The 14,060-nt window shown below is 43.4% G+C and overlaps 1 protein-coding gene and 1 long non-coding RNA gene across 3 annotated transcripts in view; one reads left to right on the top strand and one right to left on the bottom strand.

Moving 5' to 3' along the window:
• Window positions 1-13,704, bottom strand: part of myo10 (myosin X) — a 100,720-nt gene extending 87,016 nt beyond the window's left edge. Inside the window, exon 1 of the mRNA XM_069723186.1 lies at window positions 13,197-13,704. Within this exon, the coding sequence (XP_069579287.1) occupies window positions 13,197-13,217 (21 nt within the window). The 5' untranslated portion in view covers window positions 13,218-13,704. The remainder of the gene's footprint in view (window positions 1-13,196) is intronic.
• LOC138635617 (uncharacterized) lies at window positions 9,850-13,211 on the top strand. 2 transcript variants are annotated; one of them, XR_011312156.1, is made up of 3 exons: window positions 9,850-10,028; window positions 10,130-10,173; window positions 11,210-12,569. It is a non-coding gene; the product is annotated as an uncharacterized lncRNA (long non-coding RNA). The 2 variants fall into 2 exon arrangements; XR_011312157.1 differs by lacking the exon at window positions 11,210-12,569 and adding an exon at window positions 12,701-13,211 and having other exon boundaries at window positions 9,855-10,028.
• Window positions 13,705-14,060: the final 356 nt, after the last annotated feature.

Here is a 14,060-nt window from a genome sequence, read left to right as displayed (position 1 = left end):
GGTACCAACAAAAAAATCTTTACGACGGACATTCAAAAGCCAAATGCTCAAACTCAAACCGATGTGTAGCCTCGGACTGCAGGTAAGAGCTAAGTGGACGACGATCCTTTTTAAAATGTTCTTTCAAGCGGACGCCAATTTTTGTTTTTGCTTTTGTTGCACGTCATTTCTTATATTTAATCAAAAAGGAGATTTTCCATCTTATCTCGCTCGCTACTTATTGACCTACATTATCCCGCTCTGCCTTTAATATGTGAATTACCTCTTATCCGGGACAGATCCGAGCGTTGGGAACGAGCCTTGATCTTCAGGTATATAAAATCCCCCCTTGAAGCAGCTTGACCCACTAAACTGCAGAGATAACCTTGTTTATTCTGCCTCAGGCGTAACCAGCTCAGTTCAGCGTGAGAAGAAAAAAGAAAGAGCCGACTCTGGGACACGCTTCAACCCTCGCAAGCTTTCATCCGCCTCTAATGACTTCATGGCTCTTTTGGAAACGTGTCTAGTCGGCGATTTTGTGTCTAGGGCGGATTTTGGAGATGAATTGCTTCGCGGTTCATGTTGTAAACAAACTTTTAACTTTTGTTTTATCACTGCTGACTCCAAAGTGCGTTTGAAGCTGCACGTTTCACGCAGTTTAAAGAGGAATAATGTCCTCCGGGCCGCACGTGACTTCAAGAGATCGAAGGGCGAAGGTGGGCGAAGATGGACGTGTTACCAAGATTTCTGAGGATTGCTCGAGGGCACGTCAAAAGAGGATCATGAAAAGTTATTAAAGCCACTCAAATTACAGTTTGCCCTTAAAAACAAGAATACAAGCTGCTTAAATTATTGACTTTTGGTAAAAAGATATATGATTAAATTCGATTAAATCTACAGGTTGATATTCAGAGAAGGAGCGGAAAGAGAAGAACTTTGATAACAGGGAATGATTGACTAAATGTGCCCTAATAAGCTACAAGACTGGGTTTTCTTTTCGATTTGAAACTGAGTGGAGCTGAAGGCATCCAGAGACTAAACCTGCAACGCATCAAACACAAACTGTTTACTCGTCCGGCGACGTTCCTCGAAACGCAACGAGCAAACAAACGACAGCTGAACGGGAGTTAACGAGCAGCGTCGCGGTAAATCTTTAACAGGAAGTAGCCTCGGTCTCAAAATGAAGTGCCGAATGAGAGCTTTTTTTACATTTTTTATTGTTGATCGTATCAAAGCGATTCAATCGAAGGCCGTGAAATAATCGAAGTTTGGTAGCCGGTCTTACACGTACGACGTGAATCTCCAAAGTATTCGATAAATGCACTTCGAACCACGAAGAAGCCAGACAGCGTCGCTGCCTTCATCTCCTGCATCCGAACACGCAATCAAGAGCTTAAAAGTAATAATGATGATAATAATAATCATCTAAAAGCCATCTCGACCGCTCGAACAGCAGGAAGTCTTAATGGACTTGACGGTAAAACTTGACGTCCGAAGATAAAGAGATGCTCCGACAGCCTTTTAAGATCCATACTCCGCAGCAAAAAAATAAAAAATGAAATAATTTTTTTTTTTTTTTTAAATCGATCAGTCACATTAAATCAGATCCTTAATGACTTTTTAGTTTCCCCTGATAAAGTGCAAATAAAAAATATTCTGAGTGTGCCGAGTCGTCGTCGGCGGAGACTCTTGAACGGTAACAGGATCGCATGAGAAGGAGCCAATTAGTGGAAATGGATGTTTGGATTTTTGGGCTTGTGCCGAGGCTGCATTTGTGTCGTGTTTGCGTTGTGTGTGTGTGTGTGTGTGTGTGTGTGTGTGTGTGTGTGTGTGTGTGTGTGTGTGTGTGTGTGTGTGTGTGTGTGTTTGTGTGTTGCATGGACGGGGGTTTCCAGGAAGCTGCAGTCAACCCAGTCGAGGATCAGATAACCCTCCTCCTCCTCCTCCTCCTTCTTTCTCTTCTCCGAGATCTGATCACAAACAGAGCTGGATGGATCCGAGGAGTCCAAGATGACGACGACAACGACGACGACAACGACAACATCCGTCTGAAGTTCCAGCGACAACCGACGGACGCGCAAAAGAAACCTTCCGATTTAAAATCGGGGGAACTGTTTTTAACAGCAGCTTTGGGATTTAAACCCACATAAAACGAGCTGCTCTAAAACAGCAGAGGGTTGAAGGCCCGGCTCAGAAGCAGGAAGGATTATTCAAAGTTCTGGTGTTCGTTGGTGCAAAGTGTCGCCCGACCACAACGAAAGGTCACATCAAGAAAAAGTCAACTCTGAGGACGACGGCATTTCTCTTTGTATTTTTCAAAGGAAACTAAAGACCCGTCTCCGTGATGTGGCTTTTAATTTGTAATAGTGTTTACCGCCTTTGGTTTTTGGTGCCTGGTTTTACTTATAATGTTTTATCTCTGGTGTTTTCTCTATTTTATAGAATTTTATTTTTTTGATGGTTTATTATTTCTTCTTTTACTTCTGCGGGCCGTTTTAATGTGAAGCACGCTGGCAAAGGTGCCGTACGAATAAAGCTTTTTCTGGATTTCTTTACAGCGCTGAAAAGAAACACAGTAATAGTGAAGAGTAACACCTGTGTCCTTTCTCACCTGCGCACAGCCGGCCAATCAGAGGTGGATGTTGACTCGTTGGAAAATTTGAGAAATTGTCGAATGCGGCCCAAAGAATTTGCGATGGAAAGGATTTTTCAAAAGCATCTGACAAAAAATTTGGATAAAGTATCCTGGTGTCTTTCTCCATTATAACAGACTACACAACTTCTGACAGTTTAAATCTACCCGTCCAACTGTTCAGAAAATGAAACCAAAAGCCTTAAGACAGTTTAGATTTTGGTTTTTGTGCTCGTCACAACTTCGGTCTGTTGCACCGAACCCGTTTCCATGGCAGCACCTTGGAAACGAGTCACCGGGCTTCTCATCAGGTTTGGTTTTGTCTGATTTTAGAATAAAATTGAACCGGTTGTCTTTCTCGCTGGCCGTGCCAAATATTTGCATTTTCACGGAGTCACGTAACGCGTTTCAAGTAGACGGCGTCGACCGAACTTTGCCCGAGCTCGACGAATCTACAGTCGGAGAAGGTGTCCTCACCGTGGAAACACTCCGACCTCGGACGACCCCCGATCACGCCATCAGTTCGTGCTTCTGGTTTGAATCTCGCGTGCTTGAAAAGTCAAGTTCGGGTGGGAGAGAAGTCTGAAGTTCGTCGACCTCGTTCATTTGACCACAACTGGAAAAAAGTCAAAGATGTACGAATTTGACCGGGTTGGATTGGACAGTACGAGTCAGGATGGTTCAGCTTGGGAATAATAATAAATAAAAGCCTCTGGTCTCAATTTTCATTCTCACGCAAACTAAAATTCCTGAAATTCTCAGACGGTACAGCAAAAAACAAAAGATGAACTAAAATATACACTGTAAAACAAACGGCTGTGAAATCCACAGTAATTTACGGTGTTTCTGAACAGTTAATTACTGTGAATTTCACGCTATGTTTTTTTTTTACAGTGTAGCGTTGGATCAAGATGAATTAAGCACTAACAGTCGGGTTGGGTTTTGAATATTTTAGTTTCTAGTCACCGGTTTTATGTCCATATAAACCTCTGTCACTTTTTTCACACGGTGAATCATGAATAAAAATTTTAAAAAAAACAGACCGCTGTCCAAACCAAACCACACAACAACATCACAATGTCAATTACACTCTTCTTTTTGTCAGGTGTGTATTTATCCGGCTGTGTGTGTGTGTGTGTGTGTGTGTGTGTGTGTGTGTGTGTGTGTGTGTGTGTGTGTGTGTGTGTGTGTGTGTGTGTGTGTGTGTGTGTGTGTGTGTGTGTGAGAGACAGGTGGGACGACCTCAGTAGCGCGAGCAGGTGAGGATACACCGATCCTGACGCGTCCTGCTGGAACCTGAGATTATTTTGTGTCGTTGTGCTTTTTATTTTTTTTATTTATAGTTTCTAATAATGTATTAATTGTTAAAGTCACGTATTTGGGCAAAAATAAAAAAAATAGAGTGAAGTAAATTGAAGAGTAAAGGCTGACTCCGTTGTTGTTACAGAAGGTCCGACATGCTCGATAACACTCGTCTTTCTTCGGCCGCCTTCTGCAGCAGAGCGACACCTCGTCCGGCGAAGTCGACCCGGGTCGGATCCGGAGTCTTCCATTCTTGGGTTTTAATTGACCGTTCCCTCACCGGGGAACCACGACTCAGCAGGACACCGAGGGATTAGTGTCAGCGGAGAATCTCGCAGACCAAAAACCCATTTCAACCGGATTTTCATTTTCATTTTTAAATATAAATATGCCCTCTGCAGCCGGTCGACCAAGAAATGACCTCTCGTGGTGACGTACGGGATCCCGAGCGGTACGGTGACGGCTTTTAACATTATCTTAATGGCGCTTCTGCTTTATTACGCAACGAGCAGGTCGTGAAGAGGTCAGGTGAACGCGGAGGTGCACGGTGTTACCGTAGCGATCATCTTACCGGGGGGGAGGGGGTTTCCTATGGGAGATAAGGGGACGAATAAAAAGGAAACCCTTAACTGCTGAAAAGTTTATGTTTCCGTATGGTTTTGATTTGCAAAGTCGCTCCAATAACACTATCAACAACAGAATCGAATCAATAACATTTTACAAATCGTGTTTCTGTGCAGAGTTAACCAAGAGATTAAATCAGAAGGAGTCCCGCACAGACTTCTGCGTACCGGAGGGGGAGTTGGACGGAGCGAGAGGTTAGGAAGTGTCGAGATCCGAAGGAATGTTTTAGAGCTATCCGGCAGGAAGTCGAGCCTTTAATAGAAAGCCAGGGGAGGAAGCAGAAAGAAAGATTGAACCAAAAGGGAGGGGAGGACGGCGAAGAAACAGCAAAGAAGACATGAAGAGTTATGGATGCAGGGAGGTAAAGACAGTCCAGGGATCGCAGGAAATGCGACGTGTGATTTACTGCTCCTAAGTAGAAAAGGGCCACTTTGAAAGGCTTAAAAGAAATCACTGAAGCACTACTAAATGATGAAATATTGTGAAACGCTCGAGCCATTTATCATTTTTTTCAGGGCTGACTAGAACTAAAACAACTGTGACTGTGTCTTCTTCAGACTCTGAATATAATGGATTTCCACACAGATGTTGATTTTCGAGAAGTCACGCGCGAGCTATTTTCAATGCTTTTGAGGAAAAAAGAGGAGCTATAATTTTTTTCAAATTTATCATCTTGTGATCAAAGTTTTCTGTGGAAATCTTTATGACATCTGAAAAAAAAAAATCATGAATTGCTGCCTTGGTCACAAGCTCACCTTCAGGGTCCTCGGTTATGGCGTTGCATTTGACAAGAATGGGCAGGACGTGAGGTCACAATGACCTTTGACCTCCAAAATCGTAAAAGTTCATCCTTGAGTCCGAGTGAATATTTGTGCCAAATTTGATCAAATTCCTTTGAGGCGTTACTGACATATCGCGTTTGCAAGAATGGGCAGGACGTGAGTTCACAGTGACCTTTGACCTCCAAAATCATAAATGTTCATCCACGAGTCCGAGTGAACATTTGAGCCAAATCTGATGAAATTTCCTCGAGACGTTCCCGACGTATCGCGTTCGCAAGAACGTGGACGGACGGATGATGTTTGGATGGATGAGATGGATGAAAGAACAACAACTTGACTTTTTTTGTCGTCGTATTTTGTTGACAAAAACCTTGATTATAGTCACATACAATTTGATTATTGGCAGCTCTAGCCTAGTTTTAGTCAACAAAATCAAAAGAGGAATTATTTTTCTCCAGTGAGTATTGGATACGATTCTGCGTTATTATTATGATTTTTTTTTTTTGTCAAGGTTGACAACTTCATGTAAAACCTGGTTGTGAAATGAAACTTATTTGATGTCTTTAGTTGTCTAAATCACAGAGACGACGCGCTGCCCATTTGCCCTTCTCTATTTTCTGATATTTTATTAAGGGAAAAATAACACCAGCGGCTCTGGCTGTGAGCGAGCTAAAATAGATTAAGGGGATTGAAGACTTTGTGAAATTAAAATACAAACAAATAAATACAATTTTAACGCTAATCCTCGAATCCTAATCCCCGAAACCGACGCGTCTGGAGTCAAAACATACGTACGGGATGAGCCTTCACCTCGTCCTCGTCTCGACCGCGCAATGGTCGACCTTGCCGACCTTGCCGACGGCCTGTTTGCGGCAATAAATCAAGACCTGCGCACACGACGCTGCTATTGCGGCATCTAAATCACGGATTAACCCACAAAGTGAGACAGGAAGCAGACGTGAAACGACCTAAACAACGGTGTCACGGAGGACTTTGGAGATCGAGTCAAAAATGTCTTATCGGACAAGAACTAATCCCAATCTGATCTCGGAGGAAGACTCGAGTCGGCCACGTTGGTGGCTGCAGCTCGTGGACGTAGTTTTTAGGAGAATATTAGATGGGAACTACAGCACTTGTAAAACAAGGTCTTCCACTTCCCCTCACAAAAGTACCGGACACCAAAAGTGAGTCGAGTGGAGCTCTCGGTTCCTGGTACAGTTCTGATAGTTCTGTAGTTCCCGGTAACCGTTTAAGCAAATAATTATCCAGATGGTTTTAACTAATTATCTGATACTTCCTTAATAAATCATCACACTGATTGACAGGTTGGAGTTTAGCTGTGGTAGAAGTGACGGGTCGCTCAAGGACATGTCAGCGGGGCGGTCGCTTTCAAAATGAATCATGTCTTAGTGAGGAGGGCTCTTGCGTTCGCCGAGTTACGAACGAAACGCGATGGGCGTCGTTGGCGAGAAGAAAAAAAAAAGAACAATGAAAACAAAAAGGCGACACTGTTTGGATCTCTGCAATAACGCTTTTCGCCACCGGTGGCGCCAGAGAGTTAAAGTCTATAAGTCTTAACTCTTAAGTTCAGTGTCTCGCTTATAATTTCGCTTCCAGCCGGCCGAGCAGCTCATTCAAATAATACGTTTTTAAATGAGAATTTCAACAAAAAAACACCCCCAAAAAAAGCACTCACTGCTGCAGCCGGTGGAGGGGAATAAAAATAAAAAGGTTTCCTGTCTGGGTCTGGGTCTCCAGGCATGAGACTGTTTGATTTCCCACAGTCACAGTTGCCCCTCTGCCTTACATACAAGGCAGTTGAGAGCAGTGAAACCGGTTTAAGATCGAGTGCAGACGGCTCTGGCTCGCATCCAGAGTGTTTGCCTCCTTGAGAAGGTGTTATTTTACCAGTGGAGTCAAAAAAAAAAAAAAAAAGGGGGGGGAGGCAGCCAAACTTAGCTGGCTCACCTGTTTTTGTTTTTTCTCCACCAGACATTAAAATGACGTAGGAAATAAGACGCTGACGGTCCTTACTGTAGATACGACTGCAGACGAGAAGAAGAGAGTATTGTTTTTGGACCGAGCCTTAAGTTTAAAGGAAAGACTGCAACAAGGTTCAACTCCTCCACATTTACACTTTTAGGACCAAAGGTATGTGGACGCTCACTTTTTTTTTTTTTTTCCTAGTTTGGTCTTTGCTTCTCAGTTCCCATGAACTGACATTTTAATGCCAAAACATATTATTGTATTTTAGACAATTCCATTTTTGTCTCAAAATGAACATCCTCCAGTCTAGAAAATGGTTTCCGCGTACGAGTTTTCGGGCCTGGGGTCCACACATTAGTTATCTTCTGAAGTCCCCACGATAACAACTGAGCAGCTCCGTTCGGCGAGGAAGGTCACGTGACGTTCTTGAAAGCTGTGCAACCGCAAAGTAAACGAATCTTGTGTTTATCTTTTTTTTTTTGCAAAGTCGCTTTTTTTCCCCCCGAGCTCAAGGCTCATTTGCGTGCGTTGTTCAAGTGTCCACATACTTTGGGCTACAAAGACACGTCAGCTGCTCCGGTCTCAAATTCCTCACTCTTTAATTGGCTACTTGTCAAGGTGACCCGAAGAAGCTCCGGACCACACGGACACTTCAGACTCCAGCTGGACGTCCAACCCAGTTGTCCGACAAGGACAAATGACAAAAATCTGCAAGGTCTTTAAATTCCTCTCGGTTGCCTTCTGGCTGCTCCACAGGTGTCGGGTTTCAGCTTTAAACAAGCCAAGAGAGAAACAGAGGGGCGGGGGGGGGGGGACCGTGTGACTCTTATGGTCGAGATCACCATTAAAACCAAGCAATATAAAATGGGCGGGGCTTCTTTTTTGTTGTGGTGAGCCTATTAAGGTCTATGATTGGGCTGTTACTTTTTATGGCTTTAATGAGAAATGCAGGCGGCTGAAGGATTGCAGGAGGGAGAAGGAACGGAAGAGTCTCGGGGAATAAAAACGCAAGTCTTCAGAGGACCGAGTTGGAAGTACAATCGTCCGTGAGATTTTATCACAGTCGAGGAGTGGAAAGCAATCAGCAGAGTTCAAACCTCGAGGGAATTTCTGACCTGCCGAGACGGTACTCCAGAAAAAAAAAAAAAAAAAGCGACCAAAGCGCTCTTAAAGTTTTTCAACCGACGCCGTCGAGAGGTCCCGAGGTCCATTTGAGAAGTTGTGATATTGTTAACGTGGCAAAAAAACCTAATAGTGACCGCTTGTTTCACGCCGATGAAGATGCTACGAAGAGACGATACCGATCGCGAGTATGGAGCTACGCACGTTTCGCTTCTTAAGCGTTCTCCGGCGTGAAGAAAGAACAGAAAACCAGATAAATGTTTTCGCCCCTTTTCTACCCGACTGATCTCAGCGCCGACTCTTTAATCTAGTTGCTGCATAAATACGCTCTCGACTTAACAACTGTGATCACTGCAAACACACACCTGAGAGCAGAGCCGCTCTCCGATTGGTGGACAGGTGGAGCTGACTTCCCCCTCTCCACCCCCCAACCCTCCAATTCAAATAAAAACAAACCCTGTAACCGTCTGAACCGTCTGACTCCACTGTGTCAACACACCCGCACACACACACACACACACACACACACACACACACACACACACACACCACCTTCAACCACACTGCAGGTCCTGCTGCCTCGGAGAACAAACTGATCATCATTGGATAGCATAAAACTGGATATTGGCCAATCACGGACAACCAGCGGCCTGCATTATTTTCCTGGCGCAGCCTCGGGGGAGTCGGGTCAATGAAACGTGAATGAAACCTGCCTCGTCCCGTCTGTCTGTTGTGGAAGACTTTTTCCAGACCTTTTTTTTCACAACCTGCAAAAAGTCTTTTCCCACGTCGAAACGCTCAAAACCATCGAAGAAATTTGAGGATTTTTGGAGGTCAGGTTTAGATTTCAATTCGGTCAAATTATCTTACCGGAAGTTGAGGGGTGTATTTTATTGCTTTCATTTTCCTATAAATCACATGCAGTAGTTTTTATTTTTCATTTTTGGCCACTACAGTAAAACGTGTCAATTTCACGCCCAGACAGCACAAAAGCGTGGCTATTTCACGTTTTTCTGTTGCGGACCCCAATCCAATAAGCATTACCGGTCGAATGTCCATCCTTACAGCGGTTTATCCTTAGACAGACGCTACATCTTTTCTGTTTTTGAAAATATCAGCAGCATGAATCCTTATGTGTACATTCCTAACACTGCACAGCGTTTAGTTTTTTTTTTGCCCTGCCCTGAAGCTATAAAGCGACTCTGATCGTCGCTGGACTGATTCACGCTCGTAAGAAAATGACCGAATGATGAAAACGTGCAGCCTGGACTCGCTGGCCGGACTCTATTTATAGTCCCCGGACTGACTCTGGTCCAGACTGTTTTGGCTGCGGCTCAGTAATTAGAGACGAGGAACCTCCTGCTAAAAAGGATGCGTCATTGTCAACACTTCCACATCTTGTGTAGTTCAGGCCACCGGTGCCTCCCTTCTTTATCTTTTCACCGCGACATCGGATCTGAGAGGCGATCCTGTTGAGGGAAAACTTTTTCCCAATAATGAAAACACTCGGTGGATTCCTTTTGAAATAAAATGCACCAATAAGAACAAAACGAGACGGATAGCCGATGGAATGTTTCTCTTCTTTCAACTACAGACGTCAGGTGCTGAAAATAACACATTCTTTAAGGCCGCTGAATTTAACGCCGGCGGTTGTTTCTTTGAACCTCACACACTCTGACTCTGAAGTGTCCTTCTTCCTCAGGAGAACCGGTGATTCAACAGCAGCCTACTTAAGTTAATACAGAGGTAGGTGAGTGAGCCTGGTGGTGGTAACTGCTGCTTGTTTCAATGTTTTATGTGCTAAATTAAACCTAAGAAACACCGAAGAATGTGGGATTAAAGCCACCCCCCCCCAAAAAAAAGAACGGATTCAACTGAAAGAAACTAGATGAAACGCAAAACCTTTGTAAAAAAAAAAAAAAAATTGATTAAAAAAGTGATAATTCAGGATCAAACCTGAAAGTTCAAGATTAGACTCAAAATCCTCAAAATTAAAAAAATAAAAAAATAAAAATAAAATAAATTTGGGGATAACACCAAACATTTTGGATTAAAACAAAAAAATAATTATGAATTGAACAAAATGATGGTTTTAGATTACTTTTTTCTTTTCTTTTTAAGATGTTCTGAGTATCTCTGGAATTCGGGATTTAATCAGAATTTTTTTTTAGATTTTATGAAAAACAAAAAAAGAATCAGGCAAATTCTGTATTTAGCCTTAAAATTCAGGATTAAACTTGCATATCAGAAACTCACAGGGTTGCTCAATTCAAAATAACCAAAACAGATGGATTTCCACTTATCAGAAAAAAATAAAAAGACAAGCAATAACACAAAAAAAAAACCCAGGGCATTCAGCGACTCCAGCCGCTACCCGTGATGCTTTGCAACTCAGTAAATTTACCAAAGGAGTAAACCTGGCATCTCACAGGACGGTTAAAGGTTCGAAGCCCTTTTTTTTTTTTTTTTACTGCCAGTGTGTCTTTTGTTTCGGTCCCCGCGGCTCGTTCATCTAAACCGTCCTCGGCACAAATATGAAACGCTCCGGTTTCCTTCCCAGCTCGCATTCCTTCACCGCTCCGAACCGTCGGCCTCCCGAAGCCGATTTGCTTCCTTGTCAAATGCCCTTTTCCTTAAAAGACTGGGCTCTTTGTTTTCAGCTGCGATTAGCTGGCAGATATAAAGTCAGGCAGGCAGGCCGATATTTGAGACTATTGTGAGCGCCTGCCTGCTCCTGGCGCTGAGAACTATTCCCTTTTTTTTTTTTTTTTTTTTTCTCAAGACCTTCCAGATGTACCGCGAATACACGCTCGTCATGAGACCGGCACGACTCGGCTGCAGGAAGAAGAAGAAGAAGAAAAAAAAACCCAACAACTCTTAAACCTCCCGTGTGTGTGTGTGTGTGTGTGTGTGTGTGTGTGTGTGTGTGTGTGTGTGTGTGTGTGTGTGTGCGTGTTTGTTTTACTCGCAGCTGAACGCAGGCACCTCTACGAGCTCGGCGACCTTTGCCCTTTCATCTACGCTGGAAACCTCACTCGGATTATGAAAAGGCACGACGGCCAATGAGAACGTGGGAAAGCTTTTAAAAAAAAACAGGAAGCAGAACGTGTTTTATGACCATTACGCCACCACCTGAGGGGAAACCGGTTTTAAATCGCTTTCTTTCTTTTTCTTTTTTTTTTCTCCCCCGAGCCGATCTGTCAGCGAAACTCCTCCCGAAGGCCGAGAGCTGTCGCTTTACCTGGCCGACGTCATCACGGCGAAGGTGCGGCTGTGGGATGTCGTAAATCGACCGCAACGAAAACCTTATTAGCGATGAGTCACGGCTCGAGGAAGGTTTACACAGTCGGAGGGTTTTTCAGACCGTCAGGAACAACCCGAGTTACCGTATTAAACGGACTTTGGATTTGCAGACAGAAATCGCTCAACTGTTCGATCCGAGAAAACCAATAATGACAAGAACGGATCAAATTCCTCCCTGAAATCGTGTCAGAAGGCTGTAAGTTACATGATGACGTGATTTTCAGGGAGACAAAACCAGAGTTTAAAACGTTTGTCTATTAAAAATACAAGTTAATAGCCTGGTGAGTGTACTTTCACAATGAATCCATTAATTCTTGCATCTAACAGCCGCCGGAGCCCAAAGTGCCACCCGCACATGTATCTTTGTTTTGTCTGACCAAAAAACTCCAAAACTCAAAAGATATTTAGTTCACAGCAACAAAAGACAAAGAGAAGCTGGAACAAAGTGATTTTTTTTTTTTTGGTGGCCTTTTTAGCCTGAAATATGACCGATAAGAATAGCTCTAATTTCAACATAGCTGTCAATCAACTAACTTTTCTTTCAACAAATAGAGGGACTTTTGTTGTTGTTGCTTAACATAGATCTAAGACAGATTCAAGCCACACATTAAAAAAAAAAATAATACAAAAACATGCCTGAAATGACGATTCTCCCAAAAAAAAAAAAATCTTGTTTCGAGAAGATCGTCAAAAAAATAAAAACGATTTTTATGGCATTAAATGAAAACCTCTGGAGTGGATTAACTTCAAGACAATGAATGGAGGGAAGCATCAGCTGGAACATCAACAGCAGCCTCATAAATTAACTGACAAGAGTTTTGCAAACAGAATTTTTTTTTTTTAAATAAACTCCCTAAAACGGTCCTCCATCATTCAACAAGTGGCAACCAATCAAAAAGTTCCCCTGGTTTCAGACTATTAATAGCTTTAAAGGACTTCTTTTTTTTTTTTTTTTTTAATTATTCTTTAGGGGAAAGCAGAAAAGAGGAAATACCAAAAGATCCACTGGGACTCAGTCCAACCACCAACACCACCACCACCACCCCTCCCCCCTCTGACCAGAACCGTCCCAGTGATATCCCATGTGTCAATCATGTACCACCAATGATAAACATAAGGACTTAGAAAGGGTGTTTAAAAGTATGACATCATGACTAGAAAAGTCATTTCTAGGGAGTTTATGTTGACTTCATGGTCCTCAATCATATCTAATTGCCACGACATAGAATGTCATGAAACTTTTTATGCTCACTTATAATCACTTTATTGCACTTTTATCCTCCTAATATAGCATTTAAATACGGGTTTATAGTGCTGCTGAGATGCTGCGCGAGTTGCAAATGAGTTGCACGTCGTCAAAGGATGTTTCTCTTGTTTTAAAGCATCCTAAAGTTGTCGAGCACGAAGCTTTTAATAAATGCAAAATCCAACATGCTGCACGAGTGAAGTTTAACTTGTGTTCTTACCTCCGTGAAGAAATTATCCATCGCCCCCCCTCGTTACTTTAATCCCAGAGGATTCACCGTGTGGAAACCGCGCGTCCGGTCAATCCAACTCATGTGTTGCTAAAAGTGTGATTCCAAGAAGAAAAAAAAAAACATGATTTATTTTTGTTTTCAAAATAAAAAAAAGGGGGGGGAGGAGGGGGCGACCAGATCCGAAGAGTTTCAGTGCATCATCTTCCTCCTGAGAGAGTCTGCAGGATGGAGGACGGTCCGTCAGTGTGGAGCTGCAGTAGTCAAATTGACTCTTTGTTTCACGGGCTTAACTCTTCCAGCGGAGACACCAGGAGTCCTTAAAAAGGATTCAAAAAAGAAAAGAGACAACACTTTCGGGGGCTTCTCCTCCCGGAGCCCCGGACCGCTTCGTCCTGCGTTGCTCCCCTCCTGCGGCGTAACTTGGAGTTCCGGTCCGGTTCGGTGCTCGGTGCGTTTGGTCAGAAACGTTGCGAGGAGAAGCGAGGAGAGGAGACGCCGGTGAAACTTTAGGGAGACGCTCTCTCAGACCGGTGGACAATAATTGAAGCTCCGCCTCTCCGCCCCGCCTCCTCCTCCTCCTGCTCCTCCTCCTCCTCCTCCCCCTCCTCCCCCTCTTCCTCCTGCAGCCCCCCCCCCCCCCCCCCGCTGTCTCTCTGACTCCTCCTGCTGTCAACGCGCGGAGTTCAGGTGATGTTAACAGGTAAAAAAGAAAGAAAGAGAAGAAGACACAGAAACAGAAAAGCGCAATAAACAGATGAAAACAGGGGAAAGATTTGATCCAAATTCAAATGTGAATTGAAAAAAAAAGTTTTTAAATAAAAATATAATTCGTAGTCATAAATAATGTGGTCT

The sequence above is a fragment of the Brachyistius frenatus genome, unplaced genomic scaffold, assembly GCF_029030835.1.
Source record: "Brachyistius frenatus isolate BFR_SWC_R1_liver_20210118 unplaced genomic scaffold, ASM2903083v1 Contig_319, whole genome shotgun sequence".
NCBI classification, from domain to species: Eukaryota; Metazoa; Chordata; class Actinopteri; family Embiotocidae; genus Brachyistius; species Brachyistius frenatus.
This window is presented reverse-complemented; position numbering and strand designations above follow the sequence as displayed.